The sequence below is a fragment of the Schistocerca gregaria genome, chromosome X (genome assembly GCF_023897955.1).
Source record: "Schistocerca gregaria isolate iqSchGreg1 chromosome X, iqSchGreg1.2, whole genome shotgun sequence".
In the NCBI taxonomy this organism is placed as follows: Eukaryota; Metazoa; Arthropoda; class Insecta; order Orthoptera; family Acrididae; genus Schistocerca; species Schistocerca gregaria.
The window spans coordinates 154,955,720-154,981,122 of NC_064931.1; the positions used below are offsets into that span (position 1 = coordinate 154,955,720).

A 25,403-nucleotide genomic window follows, 5' to 3' on the forward strand; every position below is an offset into this window, starting at 1 on the left:
GTGCCCATTTCAAATTTTGGTGTAAATTCTAAAACTTAGACTTCTCTATTTTTAGTGTAGTATGATGGAGTACTTTCCAAAAGAACATTCTTGTTAGTCATTATGAAAATGATAAACCTAATATTACAATATCTGAGACATTATTATTGTCTTGTCAAACTAATGAATGGAATTTATTTAAAATGACTTCATGAGCTGCATGTTTGGGAGCTCACATGGTGTCACCAAGATTCTTGTTCCAATGGCTCATATTAATAGGATTAAGAATATTAGCCTACTTCCCAAACAGATTATATTTGCAACAGTTGCAGACCTTCCACCACAGCAACAATCACCTGAAACACATATGTATTCTGTACCAAAGTACAAGTAGACACTTTCAGGCCACCATTACCCTCAAGAGCCACACTAAACACATTTGTTTGTGTGTTTCAAAACCCAAGATTTGTCCACATATACCAAAGGCCTATTTTCCTCTGTATGTAATACATGTACAGTCCACCAAAATGTAGCTCTCAAGGCGGCAATATCTCTTTGCTTCATAAGAAATTTGCGTACTTCATTACATTTTCTGAACTTAAAAGCAATGTCTTTCAGAAGATGAGGAATGGTTCTAGACTCCTCATACTCTACTGTGTGTTGTAGTTGGGCACGGACTTTCATGGCCATAGGGTACTCTCCTCTATTTTGATATTTTAATACTATCTTGTGGATCACTTCTTTATTAAAATTGTCCATTTGAGTAGCTCCACTTTCCCATTTATAAGCCTTTCAAGGTGAATGGAAGACAGTACTCACATCTTCTTCTTCTTCTTCTTCTTCTTCTTCTGAAGAAAAAGTTACAATGACACAGACATGTCACACTGTTCTTTCTGAGACTCCACATGCTTCCGCTGTCAGTCTGAATGTTCTGGCAAATTTAATGTTCCATATAGCTTCTTTGTTACAAACAAGTTTGTCAAAACAGTTTAAGACAACACATCGTTAGTTTGTTTTCTTAAGTCCAATCAGTACTAATTTACCACTTTCAGTATCCCATTTCCAAATCTAACTTCATCAGCATTGCCCGTTTTAATTCAACTACATTCGACATCCTACAATTTGCTTTTATTGGTGTCCATTTTGAATCATCATTTCAACACACTATCCATTGCATTCTACTGCTCTTCCAAGAGTGTTGCTGTCTCTGACAGAATAAAAATGTTATCAGCAAACTTTAAAGTTTTTATTTCTCTTCCATTAACTTTAATTCCTTCTCCAAATTTTTCTTTGGTTCCTTTACTGTTTGCTCACTGTATACATTGAATAACATTGTGGATAGGCTTCAACCCTGCCTTTTTCTCTTCTCAACCACTGTTCCCCTTTCATGCCCCTTGACCCATATAACTGCCATTTGGTTTCTGCACAAGTTGAATACAACCTTTCACTCCCTGTATGTTACCCCTGCTACCTTTAGAATTTCACAGAGTGTATTTGCATTAACATTGTTAAAACCTTTCTCCAAATCTACAAAAGCTGTTAACATAGGTTTTCTTTATGTTTTTTTATTTTTGACATTTGTATTCCCCTTTGCCTGCTTCATTTTTATATTTTGGCCTTTCACAGTTCAATCCAGTATTTCCTGTGATACTCAAAGGATTTCTATTAGACCTTGTCTTTTTATCAACTTGATCCTCAGCTGTCTTCACTATTTCATCTCTCAAAGCTACCTATTCACCTTCTACTGCATTTCTTTCCCCTGTTCTAATCAATCACTGCCTAATGTTTCCTGTGAAGCTCTCAACAACCACTGGTTCCTTCAACTCATCCAGGTCTCATCATCTTAATTTCCTACCTATTTGCAATTTCTTCAGTTCTAATCTACTGTTCATAGCCAATAAATTATGATCAGAGTCAAAATCTGCCTTTGGAAAAGTCTTGCAGTTTAAAATCTGGTTCCAAAATTCATCTAACCCTCATATAATCAAAATGGCACCTTCTGTTGTCACCATGTCTCTTCTACACATACAACCTTCTTTGATGATTCTTAATCCAAATCAAATTGTTATGATCTTTCCTCGTTCATTCCTCATCATACACTTTTTTCAATATCTTCATCTGCAGAGCTAGTTGTCACATACTACAGTGGTGGCTGTTGGCTTCGTGTCTATCTTGGCTGTGATAATATGTTCAATAGGCTGTTTGTTGTAATTTACCAGCATTCCAATTTTTTATTCATTATTAGATCTACTTCTCCATTACTCCTACTGATATCGTACTTACAATCCTGTATTCACCTCACCCCAAGTTTTGTTCATGGTGCCATCAAACTTCACTCATCCCCACTTATCTACCTTGAGCCTACACATTTCACTTCCGAAATTTTCGAACCATCCCATCCGATTAAGAGATCTAACATTCCATGCTCTGTTCCATACATTGCCAGTGCTTCCTCTTGCTTTCAGCTGTTCACAGTAACAGCACACTAAAGCCACAATGTTACAAAGCCAGATCAGTCAGTCATCTGGACTGTTCCCCCCTGCAACTACTGAAAAGGCTACTACCTCTCTTCAGAAACAACATGTTTGTCTGGCAACTCAACAGTTAACCACTCCCCCCCCCCCCCTTCCCCGCCCCACTGTGGCTGCACCTACAGTATATCTATCTGCATCACTGAGGCATGCAAGCCACCCACTACAGCAAGGGCCATCTGTAAAGCAGAAAGAGTTTGTGATTCAACACAAAACCAAACACACAAAAACACTGAATTGGGCCAGAAGTGAAGTGTAGAACAATGTAAGGCATTCACAAATGCAACCTCGAGCTGGCTGATTTTGTGATGGTGACAACAAAAAACAAAGATTCCATGACTTACCAAACTTCCCATTTCTTCATGCAATGCAATATTTAGTAAAATCCTCTTCTAGTAATAACAGACTAACCAGTAGTGTATTTAAAAAAAACTTCTTGTAATAGGAGTTGCCTATTCTGTTAATAATGTTAAGTGGCCCCCTGCTCCTCTGTCGTCTCCTATTTCTATTACGTTGGTGCATAAATTTGTAGCATTTTTGTTTTGCATGTTGGTATTCCTGTTGCTATTGGTGCATTTATTGATTGTCATTTTTTACTTTTAGTTCACTGTTGCTATTTTAATTGCATATTGTCATTCTGACATTTGGAGATAGTGAGTGGACCTGTGGATGTTAGAAAATGGAGTGCCAAGTGGAGAAATTGGGACATTTTCAACATATCCTTCTGTTTGATTTCAACAGAGAGGTGACAGCAGTGGAGGCAGCCAGAAACATTTTTTTTCAAGTATAGAGATAATGCCACTGGACAGAGCATGGCAAGAAAATGGTTTTCTCGTTTTAAGGAGGCATGAAAGACTCTCAACATTCAGGAAGACCTTCGGGGTTTGATGATCATTTGACTGCATTAATCAACAATGATCCACATCAGTGTGTGTGAGAACTGGCAAATGTGACAATTCCATCATTGTGCAACATTTGCATGCAATGGGGAAGGTTCAAAAATTTGGTGTTTGGGTACCGCATGCTTTAAGCCAAAATCACAAAAATCAGCAGGTGGCCATTTGTGCATCGCTGCTTGCTCGTCAACTGGCTCATCAACAACACTGACCATTTCTATTCTGTATTGTTATTGGTGATGATAAAGTGTGTCTCTATGCCAATGTAACAAAAAGAAAGGAATGGTGGAGCCAAAAAAATGCAGCAACTCCTCATACAGAGACTTGCATGCATCCACAAAAGATAATGTTAAACATCTTGTGAAACAGCGATGATGTGGCGTACTATGAATTGCTTTGTGCTACAAATTGCTTCCCCAAGGTGTTACCATCACCTGCTGACATTTATTGTCAACAATTGAGCCACCTTGCAGGTGCAGTCCAAGAACAACGAGGAAGACAACAAGAAGTGATGTTACTCCACGATAACACCCAACCGTGTTGTGCTACAATGGAAAAAATAAAAAATTACAGGAACTGGGTCTGGAAGTCATTCTGTACCCATCTCATTCAACAGATATTGCGCCCTCAGATTTTCACCTTTTCCACTCTCTATCAAACAACCTTCAAGGAACTTCCTTTCCAGATGAAAATGCACTCTTGAGCATGGCTCAATGAGTTCTTTAACACAAAACCATATGATTTTTACAGTGACAGAATCAAAAAGTTACCCCGCCACTGGCAGACTGTTGTAAATAGTGAAGGAGAATATATTATTCATGATTAAAATCTGTTATGATCATCTGTTGTGTTTATTAAACTTAAGGAAAAATGCTCTAAAATTATGCACCAATCCAATACATCTAATACAACTCCTCAAAATGTTCTGCCGAGACCAGGCAGGTGCATTCATAGCATATTTCTTATCCGCATGTCCTGCATGGTCTCACACCACGTGTTAAATTTAATTTTGTTCCAGTAATTTAATCATGAGGTTTTAGTTTTCACATTTATGGGTGTAAGAGTTTGAACAGTTAAGAACAGGAACCAACCATCCTCAGGAAGTGCTGGAATGTCTTCATCCAAGGCTTCGGCAAACTGTTGTGTTCCAACATCAATACGTTCAAAGGATGCCTGTAAAGCTTCTAATTTTTCTTTACGTTCACTGCTTAACTCTCCCTTTGTCTGCAATATTTTTCTGTTCTGTCTCACAAAATTCTGAAGCTCCAGGTGTTCCTATAGTGAAACAGAAAGAAAAATCTTCAAAAGAGAGAACTTCACTCCCAACATTCAGAAATTTGTGATTAGAACATTGCTAAATGAATCCTCCAAAAATATCACCAAACAAAGTGAACAACTGTGTGAAAAGAATATGTTGACTCACATTAACATAGCTCAAAGTATGATTTTAAATTTTGTAATAGACTGATCAGTCATTGAGTATTCACAATTTCCAAATAGATTATGTAGTTATTAGAAACTCCTTTCACCAAGTTTGGTAATGTACTCAATATACCACACAGTGACCAGCTCCTCCCAGGGAAAGAAAGACAGAGGAACAACATGGTGTATAATAGAAGGCTCCATGGATAAATAACGTACTACACGCTGCTACACAGGGTAGTTTTATTATGACAATTACATACTTTCAAGAAATCAGTATATTTTAAAAGATCATGGCAGCAGAGTCAAAATTATTCAATACTGCAACTTTGATACTTAAAAAGTCAGTCATTTACATCTACTCGTACTGAGTACGTGGGTAACACCTTTAAGATTTATAAAACTGAAATTCAGTTAGGTAAAAATGGAACACTGATACCTGGAATCCAGTGTCCATCATCATGAAATATACAATGCTAAACCATAATTAGGCTCATAAACAAGATGTTATCTTAAAGATACTTCTAACTGGTCCATAGCAATTGATTATGCAGACAGGAGAAAATTAATAATCATCTTTCCCAGAGTTCAGTTTTGGCACCAGTTTGTTCAACTTATGTACACCTGATCTCCCTGAAACAAGAGTCAAGGAAGTTCAAGTCTTGAAGCTGGTGAAGAGATACTCCTCGCAGATCTAAGTGCAATGCATGAATACTTCAAAAACTGGAGATTAACACTACTTCCAGCAAAGACAGAAGTTAGCTGTCTTCATCTTAAAAATACAATGAAGAGCCAAAGAAACTGGTACACCTGCATAATATCATGTGGGGCACTGTTGAAGATCAATTCAGGGATGGTGATAGCATCTTTCAACACGATCATGCACCTGTTCATAATGCATGGCCTGTGGTGGAGTGGTTACACGACAGTAACATCCCTGTAATGGACTGGCCTGCACAGAGTCCTGACCTGAATCCTATAGAACACCTTTTGGAATGTCGACTTCATGTCAGGCCTCACCGACCGACATTGATACCTCTCCTCAGAGCAGCACTCCATGAAGACTGGGCTGCCATTCCCCAAGAAACCTTCCAGCACCTCACTGAACACATGCCTGCGAGAGTGGAAACTGTGGGACAACACCATGTTGAATTCCAGCATTACCGATGGAGGGTGCCACAAACTTGTAAGTCATTTTCAGCGAGGTGTCCAGATACTTTTGATCACATAGTGTAACACCACATTCAAACTCGCTTAAATCTTGATAACCTGACACCGTAGTAACAGTCGCTGGTCTAACAACTGTGCCAGACACTTGTCTTATATACGCATTGCCAATCGCAATGCCGTATTCTGCCTGTTTACATATCTCTGTATTTGAATACTCATGCTTACACCAGTATCTATGGTGATTCGGTGTATAACAGCCAATGCAAAGTTGCGCGTCATCTTTAGTGGTAAAAGCCTCCACCACCTGCACTTCCCAAAATATCTAAGAGTAGTTGCTGATAGAACCTTGTTGTAAAAGAAACACACAGCAAAAACTGCAGCAATGCTGAGACTGAACAGTAACAACCTTACAGAAGATGATTGGTACCTCACGGAGTGCTAGAGCTACAGCACTACGATGTTCTTCCTTAGCACTTGCATATTCTGCTGCTGAATACTCTGCTCTAGTGTGGATTAATAGTTCACATGTGAGAAAAATCGATGTTCAGATACATGCAGCAATGAGGACAGTAACAAGTTGCATCAGACCTACCCCTCTTTACTGGTTATCTCCTCTAAGCCACACACTGTGTCACCATATCGTTGAAGACAGAGTGCCCTTCTCAAAGTACATGACAAATGCATTAAAATTTCTCATCTCCCAATACACTGTGATGTACCTTCATTTATAATGAGCTGATTAAAATCCAGGCAGTCAGCTACCATACTGGCAGACTCACTGCACACAATGGATTTCAACACAAGCAGGACATTGTCAGAAACATGGAATATTATTGCCAATGAGGAATATCAGACCCTCATAAGAACTGGCACAAGACCAGCTGGCACGGAATTATCATGGCATCTTTGGGAAACAATTAGTAGGACTCGTACAAATAATAATTATATAAGATCAAAAAAACACTTCAGTTTAAATTGCAAAACTGTTCCAAACAGCTAAATCATTAATATACACAACAAGTATCTGGCTCGTATTAAACTGATACCCACCTTCAATCTATGCTTGCAGAGAGAACTGTAGTAATCCTTCAACAACAATTTTACATTGCGTTGTTTCTCTTTTGACAGCAGATTATATTGTGGAATTGCAATTCCATGTCGTTCTGAAAGTATGCGAAGTCTTCGTGGGACCAGCCCTACAAGAAAAAGTGAAATTGTCATGTTTTTTGCACAAAATAATGCAATGTAAAAGTACACAACAATAACAGCTCCCCTTAGGACACACACACACACACACACACACACACACACACACACACACACACACACACAATGCCATTATTTTTCTACAACAACCAACACAAACAAAGGGATGAAATAAGTAATGAGAACAGTTTCAACTTTAACATAAAAATGAAACAACATTGTCAATTACAACAAATATTGTATTCACATAAAATTGTAGTGATTTGAGCACTGTTGATAGTATACGAAAGAGTCAAAATCTTCAGTTTAGGATCAGAGATTTCTTCCTGGGAATGAAGATGAAAGAGAGAGAGAGAGAGAGAGAGAGAGAGAGAGAGAGAGAGAGAGAAATGGGACTTACCTACAACATCAAGGAGCTGGTCGTCTAAATGAAGTTCTGGATTGGTGTGTACTGTGAGTCGACGACAAAGATGCATGACCTGCCTTTTTGGAGGGACAAAACTGGATGCCATGGGAGATGGCCCACACAGAGGCCCATCAGAAAGAGAGTGTAGAGGTGGAAGAGGGAGTAGAGGCGGAAGTGGGGAAGAGGGAGTAGAGGCGGAAGAGGGTGTAGAGGCGGAAGAGGGTGTAGAGGGGGAAGAGGGTGTAGAGGGGGAAGAGGGTGTAGAGGGGGAAGAGGGTGTAGAGGGGGAAGAGGGTGTAGAGGGGGAAGAGGGTGTAGAGGGGGAAGAGGGTGTAGAGGGGGAAGAGGGTGTAGAGGGGGAAGAGGGTGTAGAGGGGGAAGAGGGTGTAGAGGGGGAAGAGGGTGTAGAGGGGGAAGAGGGTGTAGAGGGGGAAGAGGGTGTAGAGGGGGAAGAGTGGGTGATGGGCAAAGGGTGAGAGGGGGAGGGGGAGTACACATGCAAGAAGGGCAAAAGGGAGTAGAGGGGTAAGGCGGGGTAGAGGGGTAAGGCGGGGTAGACGGAGTAGAGGGGGAAGAGGAAGTAGAGGGGGAAGAGGAAGTAGACGGAGTACGGGGAGTAGAGGGGGAAGAGGGGGAAAAGGAAGTAGAGGGAGTACGGGGAGTACGGGGAGTAGAGGGGGTAGGGGGGAAGGGGGAGTAAAGGGGGTAGAGGGGGAAGGGTGAGTACAGGGGGTAGAGGGGGAAGGGGTGGTAGAGGGGGGAGGGGGGTAGAGGGGGAAGGGGGGTAGGGCAAGTAGAGGGGGAAGGGGGTGTAGAAGGGGAGTAGAGGGGGAGTAGAGCAGGAATAGATGGGGGAGTAGAGCGGGAACATAGGGGGCAACACAGGGGCAACAGAGGGGGAATAGAGGGGCAACCAAAGGGGGAACAGAGGAGGAATGGAGGGGCAACCAAAGGGGGAACAGAGGAGGAATGGAGGGGCAAAAGAGGGGCAACAAAGGGGCAACAGAGGGGCAACAGAGGGGCAAAAGAGGGGCAACAGAGGGGCAACAGAGGGGCAACAGAGGGGCAACAGAGGGGCAACAGAGGGGCAACAGAGGGGCAACAGATGGGGGAATTGAGGGGCAACAGAGGGGGGAATAGAGGGGGGAATTGAGGGGCAACAGAGGGGGGAATAGAGGGGGGAATAGAGGGGCAACAGAGGGGGGAATAGAGGGGGGAATAGAGGGGGGAATAGAGGGGGGAATAGAGGGGGGAATAGAGGGGCAACAGAGGGGGGAACAGAGGGGGGAATAGAGGGGCAACAGAGGGGGGAATAGAGGGGGGAATAGAGGGGGGAATAGAGGGGGGAATAGAGGGGCAACAGAGGGGGGAATAGAGGGGGGAATAGAGGAGGGAATAGAGGGGCAACAGAGGGGGGAATAGAGGGGGGAATAGAGGAGGGAATAGAGGGGCAACAGAGGGGGGAATAGAGGGGGGAATAGAGGGGCAACAGAGGGGGGAATAGAGGGGGGAATAGAGGGGCAACAGAGGGGGGAATAGAGGGGCAACAGAGGGGGGAATAGAGGGGCAACAGATGGGGGAATAGAGGGGCAACAGATGGGGGAATAGAGGGGCAACAGAGGGAGTAGAGGGAGTAAAGCGAGTAGAGGGAGTAAAGCGAGTAAAGGGGGAGTAGACGGGTAGAGGGGGAGTAGACGGGTAGAGGGGGAGTAGACGGGTAGAGGGGGAGTAGACGGGTAGAGGGGGAGTAGACGGGTAGAGGGGGAGTAGACGGGTAGAGGGGGAGTAGACGGGTAGAGGGGGAGTAGACGGGTAGAGGGGGAGTAGACGGGTAGAGGGGGAGTAGACGGGTAGAGGGGGAGTAGACGGGTAGAGGGGGAGTAGACGGGTAGAGGGGGAGTAGACGGGTAGAGGGGGAAGAGGGTGGGTAAATGTACAGGGGGAGGGTGGGTAGAGGGGGAAGAGGGAGGGTAGAGGTACAAGGGGAGGGAGGGTAGAGGTACAAGGGGAAGGTGGGTAGAGGTACAGGGGGAGGGTGGGTAGAGGTACAAGGCGAGGGTGGGTAGATGTACAGGGCGAGGGTGGGTAGAGGCGGAAGAGGGTGGGTAGAGGTACAGGGGGGTCGGTAGAGGGGGAAGAGAGTGGGTAGAGGTACAGGGGGTTGGGTAGAGGGGGAAGCGAGTGGGTAGAGGTACAGGGGGTGGGTGGTTAGAGGAACAGGGGGTGGGTGGTTAGGTGTACAGGGGGTGGGTGGGTAGAGGGGTGAGTGTGGGTAGAGGGGGATTGTGGGTAGAGGGGGGAGAGTGCTGGAGGGAGAGGGAGCTGGGAGGGTGGGTAGGTTAAGTAGAGGGGGGATGGTGGCTATAGGGGGAGGGTGGGTAGAGGAGGGATGGTGGCTATAGGGGGAGGGTGGGTAGAGGAGGGATGGTGGCTATAGGGGGAGGGTGGGTAGAGGAGGGATGGTGGCTATAGGGGGAGGGTGGGTAGAGGAGGAATGGTGGCTATAGGGGGAGGGTGGGTAGAGGGGGGATGGTGGCTATAGGGGGAGGGTGGGTAGAGGGGGCCTTGTGTAGTGGGAGGGTGGGTAGAGGGGAGGGTGGGTACTGGGGGATTGTGGGGGAGGGGGGAGAGTGCTGGAGGGAGAGGGAGCTGGGAGGGTGGGTAGGTTAAGTAGAGGGGGGATGTTGGCTATAGGGGGAGGGTGGGTAGAGGAGGGATGGTGGCTATAGGGGGAGGGTGGGTAGAGGAGGGATGGTAGCTATAGGGGGAGGGTGGGTCGAGGGGGGATGGTGGCTATAGGGGGAGGGTGGGTAGAGGGGGGATGGTGGCTATAGGGGGAGGGTGGGTAGAGGGGGACGTTGTGTAGGGGGAGGGTGGGTAGAGGGGAGGGTGGGTACTGGGGGATTGTGGGGGAGGGGGGAGAGTGCTGGAGGGAGAGGGAGCTGGGAGGGTGGGTAGGTTAAGTAGAGGGGGGGTGTTGGCTATAGGGGGAGGGTGGGTAGAGGAGGGATGGTGGCTATAGGGGGAGGGTGGGTAGAGGAGGGATGGTAGCTATAGGGGGAGGGTGGGTAGAGGGGGACGTTGTGTAGGGGGAGGGTGGGTAGATGGGAGGGTGGGTACTGGGAGAGTGGAGACGAGGGGAGGGTGGGGAGAGAGGGTAGTTGGGTGAGTGGGTGGAGATGTGGGGAGGGTGGGTACGGAGGGGTGGGTGGGTAGTTGGTGGAGTGAGTGGAAGCGAAGTGAGGAAGGTAGAGAGGGAGATAGGGGATGGAAAAGATGTAGAGGGGGAGAGAGGAAGAGAGGTGTGCGGATAAGGGAAGGAGGTGGGAATAGGGAATAAGGAGGGGGAGACTGTTGAGGGTGAGAGGGGGGGAGGGGAATTGGGGGAGGGAGAAATGGAAGGGGGAAGGAGAAGGGGAAGAAGAGGAATGGGGAGAAAGGGGATGGGGAGAAGGTGATGGGAAGAAGGGGGAGAGGGATAGGGGAAGGGGGTAGAAAGTGGTGAGGAGGAGGCGGAAGGAGGGTGATGGGGAGAAGTGGGGAGGGGGTAGAAAGGGGAGAGGAGGAGGTGGAGGGTAGAAGCGGGAGTGAGGGGAAGGGGAGATTGGATTGTGAAGAAAGGATGAGGGTGGAAGGGAGGCCACGGGGTAGAGGGGGGGCCACGGTGTAGATTGGGGGGGCCACGGGGTAGAGCGGGGGGGGCCATGGGGTAGAGCGGGGGGGGGGCCACGGGGTAGAGCGGGGGGGGGCCACGGGGTAGAGCGGGGGGGCACGGGGTAGAGCGGGGGGGGGGCACGGGGTAGAGCGGGGGGGCACGGGGTAGAGCGGGGGGGCACGGGGTAGAGCGGGGGGGCACGGGGTAGAGCGGGGGGGCACGGGGTAGAGCGGGGGGGCACGGGGTAGATGTGGGCATGGGGTACAGGGGGGCATGGCGTAGGGAGGGGGGCATGGCGTAGAGGGGGGGCATTGGGCAGAGGGGGCCATAGGGCAGAGGGGGCCATAGGGCAGAGGGGGCCATAGGGCAGAGGGGGCCATAGGGCAGAGGGGGCCATAGGGCAGAGGGGGCCATAGGGCAGAGGGGGGCATTGGGCAGAGGGGGGCATTGGGCAGAGGGGAATGGGGAGGTGCAGGTGGGGGCAGTGGTTGGGAGAAAGGGAGAGAGTGGGGGCGGGTGGCATGTGTTGCTAATAAATAACACCAACCCATCCTTATCTCTGCCACCATTAAGGTCCGCTTTCCTGGAGAGAGAACAGGATCTTGTAACGGGGGCATCAGAAGATTTCAAGTCTTTCTCCTCCAGACACACAGACAGTGGGGTTTTCCTGTGGTAGAAATTTGAGCTTCACCATGTGAATTTTGAAACCTTTCATGCTCTATTTAATAATGAAGCCCACTTTCTGGTATGTGTTTTCTTTTCCCCCTTTCTCTCTGGCATAGCGATGTGCAGATGTTACGGGAAAAGAGGGTTTTGAGTTCCCCCACAGGAAGATCGACATCTATGCTGTTGTCTTCATCGTCGTAAAGTAACAGAGCTTTCTTGTTTGTTTTTTTTTTTTCCCCTCAGAAATTGTTGTGTTTGGACACACAATGATTGAGAAGCTTTCAACTTCTTGTCAATACACACTTTTGTGTAGAAGATCCATTGGTCTCAGAGGAGGTTGCCCTTTGTAAGCCCAGCTGCAAGGACTTATTTGGGGCCAATTCTTTCATCTCAATTTGAATTCAGTTGTTGCTATTGGTGGCCAGTTATTTTAAGAGCTGATGCAAAGGATGTGGGGAATTCTGGAAATTGCAGAGCCTCAAAGGCATTCTTAAGGTATGTTTACACTTGTGCAACTTTCCGTGCACACTAGGTGCATGTTGCACAAAGTTGAAGGAAGTGTATGCATTGATGAAAAGTCTTGCATGCATCTGATGTCGGCAAACAGACCATGATGTGCATGTGCAGGAGTCTCCCCATCCTAGACATGGAGTCGCGTGCAAATACTTGTGCACTTGTCTGTCATTCTCTCTATTTGTTGCTTTGTTTTAATATGTCCAATTGTTAAAAGATTCACTTTCTCGCACAAATTCAAGTCTGCTTTTGTGTTAGCAATTTAGCTGAGTGGTCTAACGAGAAACTCATGGAATTTGAACAGTATTTGTGTATTATAAAGACAGACTGAAATCAATTAACTGTCTGCACAGCCTCACACATAAGAGCAACCTAGACACAAAGAAGGCAAACCAGAACAACATAAAAAGCCTCTGTTTGTATCCCCAAGGAAAATATGTTTTAGAAGAAGAGTGATTTTGGATCATTTGATGTACCAAAGCAGTCCCGGGCGCTTTACACGCCACTTTAATTCAGTCATAACCTGTGTGGAAGACAGGAAACAGGAAGTGTTTCAATAAAATCCTTTCTGATTTGCAAATGGTATTGGAAACCTACTACCTAATGTGTGGTACTTCTTCATTTACCGCCAGCCAATCCTTGTACATTTCAGACCCATGTACTGCAGAAACTGCCTCTCAATATACATCTCCAATTGCATCCCGCTTAGCCAGCAAATCAAATTCATCACCGCAAAATGTCCAGATGTTTTAGACCCTTTCCAATGGTTCACTCTACAATCTCAAACTGTGAAGCAAAAATATTCATTCACAATAAAAACTGATGGGCATTACAAGGATCTTGCTTTTATGGCTGTTACATTTTTCTTAACATAAAGTTTTCTCCTGTTTAGATGGTTAGTTGGTTGATTAAGAGACCAAATTACTAGGTCATCAGTCCCTTTTTCCTCGAACAGACAGGTCTACATAACGGTACACCAGATATGGCCTACTGCTCAAAATCCAGGGGAAGAAAACCCAAGGCCTACCATAGTCAACAAAGGTGGGATAAGGAACACAAAAGAAGAAAGGGAGACAGAGGAGGAAAGGCATGCAAGGTGCCATATCTAGGGAGCAGCCAGAAGCCCCCGAAAGCAGAACACAATGTGGGGACATACATCCCCACTTCACACGACTTAAAAATGGTTCAAATGGCTCTGAGCACTATGGGACTTAACTGCTGAGGTCATCAGTCCCCTAGAACTTAGAACTACTTAAACCTAACTAACCTAAGGACACCACACACATCCACGCCCGAGGCAGGATTTGAACCTGTGACCGTAGTGGTCGCGCGGTTCCAGACTGAAGCGCCTAGAACCGCTCGGCCACTCCGGCCAGCTCACACAACTTACCAGAGGTACCACACTCAGAAATTCACCTAGGAAGCACTAGCAACATGGACAGGGCAAGAGAAGCACAGGTAAACATAAAACGAAGAAGTTAAACAGACCATGCGGGAGGGGGGGGGGGGGGGGGAGAGAAGGGGGCAAGTAAGGTGAGGGCCAGGTTGGACCACCAAGCCACCAGCCACGGCCGGCTCTGGGCAGAGGAGGCAACAGAGTGTTCTGCCAACCCCTTAGCAGGCCAATAAGCTTAAATGGCCCTCCCTTAAAGACAGTGGTAAAAGCCTCCTTCACAACTAAAACGTAAAACTATGTCAGCCTTGAGATATCATCCCGTAATGCCATGGGCAGCAAGTCAGCACGATATAGAACATGCCACAGGGCAGCCCACATGACAACGAGTCAGCCAAGTATGGCCGATGCAGAGCTGACAAAGAGGATGGTAAAATCCTTGCGAGACACCTGTATGGAGAACCTCCACAGATTCATAGTCCCCTTTATCACTTGTAGTTATTTTGGTGAAGTCAGAGTAGGCCATTCCGAATTCCAGATCCCTAGGAATTGATAGGCTTTATACCGATCCGAGGCCTGAGTCCAGAATACTGATCTCAAGAGACAGCTTACTCGTAGCCAGTTTTGTCAGGCTATCAGCGAGTTCATTCCCTGGCATCTCAATGTGTGCAGGGTTCAGACAAAGGACACTAAGTGTCCACATTGTTCAAGGACATACAGGGAATTCTGGATAGCAATGACAAGGGGATGGCAGTGGTAACAATGGTTGAGAGATTGCAGATTCTTCAAGGAGTTGCTGCAAAAGAGAAAGGACTGAATGGTGATCAAATGGATATGCTCTAGAGAATTAAAGATGGCTACCAACTCCGCACTGAAAATACTACAGCTATCTGGCAGTGTGCATAGTTCAGTAAGTCCCGCCTGAGTATAAGCAAAAGATGTGTGTCCAACAACGTTCAACCCATTAGTGAAGATTATATTTATGAACTCCGTGCTGCGTCAAAGATGGAAAAAATTTGGTGGCAGGGGGCCTTTGGCTGAACCGAGTCTTTCAGACCTCATGAAAGGTAAAGATGAACCTGTGGCCAAAAGATGCACCATGTAGGTGCTGTGGCAGGGTAGCAGGTCAAGGGTGCCGTGGTGTCATGGAGGGGGGGGGGGGGAGGGAAGTAGAGGGGAGCAGGGCGCGGCGGCAGGGGGGCTGGGCGCTACATCATGGTGCGACAGAGGGGGGTGGGGCGGGGTGGGGTGCGAGACGCAGAGGGGCGGGGCGAGACGGCAGAGGGGCGGGGCGAGACGGCAGAGGGGCGGGGCGGGGCGGGGCGTGAAGTAAGGGGGGGCGAGACGGCAGAGGGGTGGGGCGAGACGGCAGAGGGGTGGGGCGAGACAGCAGAGGGGTGGGGCGAGACGGCAGAGGGGTGGGGCGAGACAGCAGAGGGGCGGGGTGGGGCGAGACGGCAGAGGGGCGGGGCGTGAAGTAAGGGGGGCGGGGCGTGGAGGAAGGGGGTGGCGGGGCGTGGAGGAAGGGGGTGGCGGGGTGTGGAGGAAGGGGGGGGGGGTGGGGGGCGATGGCAGGGGGCAGGGCAGGCTCTGCTCTGCAGGTGTGCAGTACTCCGAGGGCATTCGCAATTCTCGGGGGGGGGGGGGGGGGCGGCGGCATGACTTCAGCGGGGAGAGCCAGGTGCAACTTGGGGGGGGGGGAGGCAGGCGCAAGGCGTAGCTGGAGCGGGGTGCCAGCCGCGACACTGGGGGGGAGAGGTAGTGGCAGCAGGAGCATTGGGGGTTGAGGTGCAGCAGAATGGGTGGTGTGGGGTGGGGTGGGGTGGGGTGGGGTGGGGTGGGGTGGGGTGGGGTGGGGTGGGGTGGGTTGGGTTGGGTTGGGCGGTTTGGGGTGGGGTGGGGTGGGGTGTGGTGGGGTGGGGTGGTGTGGGGTGGGATGGGATAGGCATGGGTGGGATACATGTGGGGCAGGGGGCGGTGTCGGGGACAGGCTGCGAGGGTGGTGCGCGAGTGTGGGGGGTGGAGTGCAGTGGTGGGGATGAGAGGCATAGCAGTAGCAGGTGACGAGGGACGAGGTGTGCCAGCAGTTGGAGGGTAGGGGCGAGGGGCAAGGTGCACCAGCAGTGGCAGGGGAAGGGCGGGGGAGAGGGCGAGAGGAGAAGTGTGGCAGCAGGAGCAGGGAGAGGGGGAGGGGAGAAGTGCGGCAGCAGGGGTGGGGGAGGGGTGCTGTGGAGCTGCATGGGGGACAAGGTGCAGCAGCAGGGGTGGTGGAGGGAAGCTATGTAGTTGCATGGCGGGGGGGGGGGGGCACTATGTGAAGTGTGGGAGCAGGGGGTTGGGGCAGGGGGCAGGGGGCAGTGCGGCATCGGGGTGGTGGGGCGAGGTGTGGTGCGCCATCAGGGTGGTGGGGCGAGATGCGTGAGTATTGTGTATTATATACGAGGTTTGTTCAAAAAAATTCCAGAAGTTTGCCCACAAATTTTTCTACATTTTCCTTTTATGGAGCATGAGATACTTCAAAATGCTCTCTCCACACTCGACAAACCTCTCCAAATGCCGTTTCCACTTCCAGAAGCAATGTTGGTATGCCTCCTGCTGACTTATGCGAAGCACCATCTGGGAATTTTCTTGTATACAATCTATCATTGCAAATCTTTGTCCTTTCAACAGGATTTTCAACTTTGGAAGTAAAAAAAAGTCTCATTACCAGCTACAATTCTCTTAAGGAACACCTCGTTCTCATCAAAAAGCTTTTGACAGATTGCGGGGCAGAGGTCTTTCTGGTCTTGCCTCATGAACTGTGGGACAAATTTGGCCGCAGCATGAATCCCTCCAAGATGATGGGTATGGATTTCATGACATTATTCAACTGAAATGTTACATTCTTCTGCAGTCTCTCAGTCATTGGCATGTACCATTTCGGTGAAGTTCCAGACACCAACATCATCGGTAGACAGCAAAGGGCGTCCTGAACAAATGTCACCTCTAACTTCTGTCCATCTATTTCTGAACCATGTGAACCATTCGTAACACTCATCACCGTAGGCTTCCGGTATCATTTGGTGCCTCTCTCTAAAGTTTTTTCTCGGGTTTCACACAAAATTTACTGCCATCTCAAAATTCGCAAACTGTGCAAAACGATGTTCCACTCAATACAGCACTGAATAATACCTAACAGACATACAATGAAACTTCTAGCAGTTATTCATTGAACACAGGTGTGTGTAGGGATGCCAACTGTAACTGACTCCAACACACTACTGGCATGAAATTACGAATGTTCCAGAATTTTTTCAACCGGCCTTGTACATATCGATTGATATCTCTACACAATCAAGCTCTGGCGCAACGATATTCACTGCTACCTTGGGCAAGAGTGTGTACACCATGGCTGAAAGGGGCATTATAAGTATGGCACAAGAGTAGAATGGGAGGGAGAGAGTGGACAGTGGCAGAGACGTGCAAGTCGAGTCTCCAAGGTGAGTTTAAAGCAAGGGGTAGGGCAGGTAGAGAGGCACGTGCAGCGTCAGCGAGAGGTGTGTGAGCTGGAAGCTCTAGTTGTGTTGTTCGCATCTGAGAAGTTAAGTTCTATCTGGTGCATGGAGGGGGAAAGGGGGGGGGTTCATTTGGAAAAAAATAACTAAGCCTTAAGTTGGGCTAACAGGGAAGACATTTCCACAGTATGTATGTCCATGTGAGGTAATTAAGGTCTACTGTGGGCTACCTAGTTGAGGCCCTCCAGACCCCCTTAACTCAGCTCACGCCTGGTGGCGGGGTACAGAATCATTTGTAAGTGATGTACCCCCTTAACAACAAAATTATCTGGCAGCATTTCCTTTTTAGATTGTTTCATTTACAGTGCAAAACCTCATTTATTATGACTTACAAATTTCTGGTTGCAAAATTAACTAGCCTGAGAAATCTGTAGGATCTGCATCACTTCTCTCATGTCTCCACACGGCACCCCACCCCCTACTCTGTGGCCATGGAGGGCAGACCGTGGCTGCTGCTCAAAGGCCCACACTCACCTTCTGCTTGCGGAGTTCAGTGGCTGGGAAGCCCTGATGTAATGCCTCAAACAGAAAAGTACCCTCAAAACCAGTTTTAAAAGAAAACAGGAGTAAACAGAAGTATGACGCAGTAGCACATATTCACATGCAGCATTGTTTGCAGCACAAATTAGTGCCAAACAATATAAAAGAAAATGGATGATGCCATTTCTTAGTGCATGCATTGAATGGCTTCCTAAATAACCAACTCCAATATAAAGAGATTCAAAGCAGTATTCTACTGTCCAAAATCAAACAAAGGCTGACTAACAATATTCAGACTCAAAACAAAGATAACTAAAATTTGTTTACTTATAGCTACTCACCTGCATAATCATCTCCACAGTGTCTGCAGAAGCTGAGTATTATATTGATGTTGTGATGTTCTTCACGGTCCATATTCGTTAACACTGTTAGAATGTTGCCCAACAATGGTAAACCTTCTTTATGTGTGAATATGCCAACACTAATAAGTTCAGCATAGAACCTCAAGTCAACACGAAGTTTGGCCTGATTTGCTATCTACAAAAGAAAATGACAATGCAGTGGGTAAAAAATCTGATGTTCCACACTTATTTTACAAAAATTTTATACAGAAGTCAGACTAGCATCTATAGCGCACCACAAAAACCACAAATAAAAACCTCAAAACGAAAAGAAGACAGAAGGAAGAGCATGATTTAACATCCAATTCATAATAGGGTCTGGAAACAGACAACACCTTAGATGAGACAATGATGGGGGTGGAAATTGTCCACATGCCTTTTAAAAGAACCATATGACATAAGCTGTAACTAATTTAGGATGGGAAAGTAAACAACAGAAATCTTGCAAAATCAAGTCACAAGTAATGACATCTCTTTCAGCCACTCTCAGCTCTTGTAGCATATCCTATTTGGTTGGTATTTGAGTAGCCCAGATGAAAAAGCCACTAATTGCATGATAAGTGAAACACGTCATCGCAAAAAAATCGTCCCACCCGTACTATTATAGTTAAAGACTTCAATTATTTTTAAAAAAATAATTATTTACTCAGTATTAATGGCTGAAATCTGCGATTATGTTTCACACCTTACTGTCTTAAGTGAAATATTGACTTAGCGGATTTGGCACCTGATTTATGCTGTTAGCAGGTTTCGCAAATGTATCGATCCAATTACTAAACAAACATTCAGTTGAAAAACCTGCTATTCTGTACATGTTAGGAATGACAGAAGGATGGAATTTAATTATTGCAAATGTAAACAAAATACATTTTATTTCTCATGTAACTGCTTCGAGGGTTGACGTAACTCATCTAGCAGTGTCCATCCACTGCTCTGGAGTCGGATGATGACACTTTCATAGAGTCGAAACCAGTCACTCACTCCAATAAAAAAATATTTTAACAAGATTGCGATCAAGACTGTTTAAAATTTAATTTTAACAAAGGCAGTAGTTGACATTTCTGATTCTCCAAGATGATGGGCATCTACTCCTTGGCATGCATAGGAAGTGAATAGCTCAGGCATCAGCAGTGTGAGCCTTATGTTAAGTGTGTGGAGGGTGGGAGGTTCAACAAAAATGGTATATAATGACACCACCATATCCGATTGGCTAAAGCGTTGTCTTCGAAGCCCAACACTGGTACTGTGCGCAGATGATCTGTAACACTGCACGCAGTTTGGTTTTGTTTAAGGTGTCCTTCCCCAGTCAGTCTACACTACAGTAAAGTTGGAAAATGGTCAAACCCAGAAGGGGACCAACAAATTACTTCAGCCAAAACATGGTGAATAAAAGAATATTCCAAGAAAGGAAGAGTAGGAAGGACAGCCAGAGACAAGAGATTGCAGCACGCAATAGCAAGTACATACTGAAATAGCTTGGGCCCCAACACTCACCACACGCATACTCACGAAAGAGTCTTGACCCCCTGAGAGCTTGCAAGAACTGGACTCCAATTGCTCCAAGAAGAATTCCATAGTTTCTGTTAATTTACCAAAAAAAGGGGGAAGGGAGATGGGAGAGGGACTATGTTTTAAAAAAGATATGTAAATTGCTTTTTAACAAGTCCTACGAAGGATTATTGACTTACAGTGCGTGAATTATTCTGTGTCAAATGAGGAAGTGAAATTTCTTAGATGATGAAGCATTTACTCCAGCTCTGAAAATGAACCAGCAAGTCTCTGTATGTCAGTCTTTTTAGAGATGGTTGCAGAACTCAGCTGTTCGATATAGGATGTCAAATTGAACACCTTTCAGCTGTCAAATTTCCAACCTTATTTTATTTGGGACCAGTTTCAGCATCTTACTACAGTATATTTAGGCAGGAGATGGTTGAAGTAATCACTCTAGCAAAAATCTACTAGTACCAGTATTTCTGGTCCCTGTTTTGATCACAACTGAGGTAGATTCTTCCTACACGTTTGTCAGGGGCCTGAAGATAGCATAGTAAAATGCTGAAACTGGTTGCCAAATAAAATAAGGTTGGAAATTTGACGGCTGAAAGGCGTATAATTTGACATCCTGAACTTGTAAGGTTTGAACCTAATTGCCTAATATAAACACTTTTTCCCATTTAGGCTGACCTGACTGTCAGAAACACCATATTTATCCGAGTATAAGATGACCTTGAATATAAGTAACACCCTATTTTTGAAGAGGCTCTCAGAGAAAATTTTATTTTTTAAGATATTCTCACTAATCAAAATTATGAACCGTTTCAATGATAAAAGTTAACACTACACCTATCCTAAACTTATACCTTTTATTGACTATCTACATTTAGACAATACAGGGAGAAAAGAAATAGTTTGCACTAATTTTTATTTTCACTTCCTTCATTGGTTTACTGTCTAAATCAGCCACAAGTGGTACTAACATTTTTAATAATAATAATAATAATAATAATAATCATCATCATCTGATATCATTATCTGGGATGATAGTTTCACCTAATCAATTGAAAGGTGTGAAAGGATTAGGGAAGGATGGTGACCAGAGGAACCATCCTGGCATTTGCCTGAAGCGATTTAGGGAAATCACGGAAAATCTAAATCAGGATGGCTGGGCAATGGTTTGAATCCTCATCCTCCTGAACGCAAGTCCAGTGTGCTAACCACTGCGCACCTCGCTCGGTTCTTATATACGAGCAGCAACGAACTTGATCGTCTTGGTTGCCACAACTATTTCACTGTTTCTTACAAATATGTTGCGATACCTGAGGTTGTGGTTATAGTGGTACATGAAAACACAGCTGACTCTCTAAATACATAGTGGATTTCAGTTGCCTACTGACGTGAGAATGTGACATCATCATCTTTTGTTTCTTGCTTCCAAACATGTCATCTGCACATGGCTTTTCTCATTAGCTGTATAGAAGCAGCAGCTGACACACCCTCTTTCATTCCTGTTATATCTCACAGAGATATGCATAAGTACATCATTGGCCCCTATCAAGACTTTTACCATTTCCTGTAGGAATGTATAATATTGTTGAGCATTTGTAAAATTTAAAAAGTAATTGAATTCCGACTGCAAATGGAAAGTCAGCTAACTCAGAAAAAGACTTAGCTGCCATCTCATTTTCACCACTACTACAATAACAGTTTTTTTGCTATTGCATAATATATTTTGGTAAAAAGATGTTACATTTTGCTCAATACAGCTAATTAACAAGTGTTACCATTTTTCTGATAACCTTCTTCTATCAAACCAGACCAACAAAAATGCATTGTTCAAACGAACAGAAATCTAACCAGTGCACGGAGCTTAAAATCTGTTCTAACCTCATCAATGCAGCTTCATGGTGCTCGTCTTCTCAATATCTTTGGCCTGTGTGGCAGGGGCAATAGAGGCCAGTCTACATTATGCAGCAGATGAACAACAGTCCGCCGAGATGCTCTCTTGTTGCGCACAAAATAAAATAAAATGAATAAAAAATACAAATCCTTGTGAAAGAAACTGAACATATTAAATAGGAGTCTATTACATGGATGATAGTCAGAATAGACATTGCCTGTGACTGCACTATGTCAAGAGCACAAACACTAGTGTCAGCAAATTTGTGACACTACACAACCTTTCAGAAATCTTCAAAATAAATGTTCCTGTGATGTCAATTGGCAAAACTTCATCTGTGAATGTAAGACGACCCCTAGATTAATTTATTTTACACAACATAAAAATGTTGAACTCAGCAGTAATAGTTTAATCTTCAAATGTAAGAGGACCCCATTTTTTTAATGATGAATTTGGGAAAAAACCTCTTCTTATAATTGGATAAATATGATAGGGTTCCAGTATCTCAAAGGTTTCTAATTTATAGGAGTTCTTGTCAAGTTGTTTCCTGTGTGTCAGCACTGCTTTACAATATTTGTTAATATGGCAGGTTACAGTAAAACTTTACAATTTTAATTTTTTTCCTTTGTAGTCACAGAGGATTCTTTACACTAAGATTTGCTTTGACATCACTGTAGCTGTCCAGAAAAATCCATACTTTTCTGGGTAGATGTCTATGGCTCTCCTGCTGATTGATATGCCACAAAAACAGTATGGGATTTGAGAGTACTCCAGATTGAAACACTTCGTTGTTTTATAGTTCTCCTCCTTAGCTCCTTTTTTTTACTGTGGAGAGCTTTTGTTTTTCTGATCATTATTGTTTTCTTTTACTCTGCCACCAGTTCTATTTTTTGTATTAAGGTGGACTCATGTCGGCTGGGAGACCCTAACGAGTAGGTTCAGCTGCCTAATTGGAACGGAGTTTCTTCCTACATCCTCTTCCATCTTCCCTTTGCAAAGACTGAGAACTGTCTCTCAATTGTGTCTGTTGAATGAGTCGGTCTGTGTAGTGTGGTGTCATATTTATGCTGGCCCACAGCCTACTGCTCTCCAATAGCAATGAGGGGGCCACCAAGCTAAATGTTCTCACCCAGTGAAGAGATCACTGTCATCACTGCACAACCTCAATATGTGACACACAGTGGTGTAGTCTGTTATTTAATACTCAGCATCACTGCAAAGTCTGGCAATTGAGAATTTTAATCTGTCACCTGCACCCTCCTTACTGATGAAATACTGGTGGTGGAAATTTCTTCCACCACCACGATTTGAACCAGCTACCTAAAAGCTGAGTGCTACCGTGCATATCAAACTACCATTAAATTTTGAAGACAGTTTACAGCATCCATTATTTTTTGTGAACACTGTTTGTTCTTGCCTGGGCAATGTGAACATTACATTATCTCTAATGGAGGAGTAACAAACAAACAAACACACACACACAAATATAGAACAACCAATAAGATAAGGATGTATGTCACAGGTACTTTACCTTTTCATCCTTTTTAAGAGACAATACTTTCTGCCAGTTATCCAAGAGAAATGGACCAAAATCGGCATACGTCTGATGCATTAACGAACACAGTTGAACAGCCGGCCACACATCCACCATTTTCAACTTCGCATCGACCAGTGCCGCCGCTACTTCGCTGACGTACTTTGACAAATTTAGTGTCGACATGTCTCTTAGGAGGGATGGAAGCTGGCTTCCAGTAAATGTTTTCTAAATGAGATATAACACACAAAATTATCCTTTTTCAAATATTTGCTGGTAATGACATAAACAGAAAAAATGGAAGTGTGAAGGCAGTTATAAATGCAGAATGTTAGACATAGGCAGATAAATAAGCGAGATAGAGTATAGGAATGGTGGTGAAGGACTTATATTAGGATTAAATATCTGTGTCCACAAATTTATGAACCAAAATGAGTGTTTCACAATACTTAACATTAACATATTTAATAGCAAAATTAAACAGAAGTAGTATTATACATCTCCTTACAAACAGCACATTCGTTTGCATCCATATTTTAAATACTGGTAAATATACAATGAAACTTAGTGCTCTTAGCTACTTTTAACAGAGACCCAGTGAGACTGCAGAATGTTCCATGCCTGTTCCCACATGTATTCTTTATTTATTTGTTTATTTTTCTTTTTTTAACATGCAATTAATTAATTTAATTTTTGCATATTTATATCTTGCATTTCTAATTGATCATGCACAACTTTTTATCTTGCACAATTTGGGGATCTGTGATGTGTGTGTTTGGGGTGCAGGTGCAACGAGAGGGATCATCAATCGTTATTTTGTTAAGCACACATCAAATTATGTTATTTATATTAGTGCTCCTCTTGGCGCGGAGCTGCAAAATACAGAAACAGTATACCTGGGCCCTTCACAACAGGGGCAGCGGGCAAGTAACTGCTCGGTGTTACGGAGTTACATAATAGACCACGGCCTCCTACACCACTTTGTTGGGCCCCAGAAATGACAACATCTTGACGATGACTAACTCTGAGTGTTTCTATACATGGGTTCTGCTTTGCTCATCTTGAGTGTTGTCTTGCTATTCTGCATATTTTGGTGATTATGGACTTCCTCACAACATTACAGGATTCTTTTTCCTATTCATCCTGTGCATGAGGACAATGCGGGGAACCACTGAGAAGATTCTTAGGGAATTTTCTTCCACCATCTGGAAGTGAGCCACATGCAGGTTTCTCATGGGGGGGATTGTTTGACAGCTTTCATGGGTGGTGACATGCAGCTCAAGATATTTGGGTCCTGGGAACAAATTTCCATGGTTTCAATTGGCTTATCAGTTAACCCCTTTCGCTAAGTAGCTGTTTTCTGTACAAAATGTGCAGTTCCGGGGTGTAGAGAAAAGCAAGACGAATTTTTCTGGCGATCCCAGGAGTTTTGCTTTATTTTGATGCTAGTTTTTGGACTTAGGCCATAAGCCTAGTCACGGACAGTACTGGATGTATCTCTGGTGCGACCACGACTTCTCATTTGTGCCAGTTTTCCCCTGAAGATGACAAGGAGTAGTCCACAGAGCCAGTGCACTCTAGACAACAGCGCCTGCAATTATCCAACTTTCTCCACTTCAATCACTCCAGATACAGTAGGGTGATGTATTTCAGTCCATACAGGGCATGCACCAGACCAAAACAAGGGAGGTTTAACCTCTGACAGTAACTTAAAGTGGTATTCTGATATACTACACTGACAGTCACGAAGTCTACATCTACATCTACATACGTACTCTGCAATCCATCATACAGCGTGCGGCGAAGGGTACCCCGTACCACAACTAGCATCTTTTCTCCCTGTTCCACTCACAAACAGAACAAGGGAAAAATGACAGCCTATATGCCTCTGTATAAGACCTAATCTCTCTTATCTTATCTTTGTGGTCTTTCCACGAAATTTAAGTTGGCAGCAGTAAAATTGTACTGCAGTCAGCCTCAAATGCTGGTTCCCTAAATTTCCTCAGTAACGATTCACGAACAGAACGCCTCCTTTCCTCTAGAGACTCCCACCCGAGTTCCTGAAGCATTTCCGTAGCACTCGCGTGATGATCAAACCTACCAGTAACAAATTTAGCAGCCCACCTCTGAAATAGGTCATATTAGTATTTTATAAGCGGTCTCCTTTACAGATGAAATAGATCTTCCCAAAATTCTACCAATG

At 45.2% G+C, this 25,403-nt stretch overlaps 1 protein-coding gene across 3 annotated transcripts in view; it reads right to left on the reverse strand.

The window, feature by feature from the left end:
* The window catches only part of LOC126297785 (regulator of nonsense transcripts 2-like), a 199,061-nt gene that overhangs the window by 112,598 nt on the left and 61,060 nt on the right, over positions 1–25,403 (reverse strand). For all 3 annotated transcript variants that reach the window (XM_049988981.1, XM_049988982.1, XM_049988980.1), the window contains 4 exons: positions 23,198–23,428; positions 18,213–18,408; positions 7,049–7,194; positions 4,498–4,681 (listed from right to left, as the gene is read on the reverse strand). In XM_049988981.1, the coding sequence (XP_049844938.1) occupies positions 4,498–4,681; positions 7,049–7,194; positions 18,213–18,408; positions 23,198–23,428 (757 nt within the window). The remainder of the gene's footprint in view (positions 1–4,497; positions 4,682–7,048; positions 7,195–18,212; positions 18,409–23,197; positions 23,429–25,403) is intronic.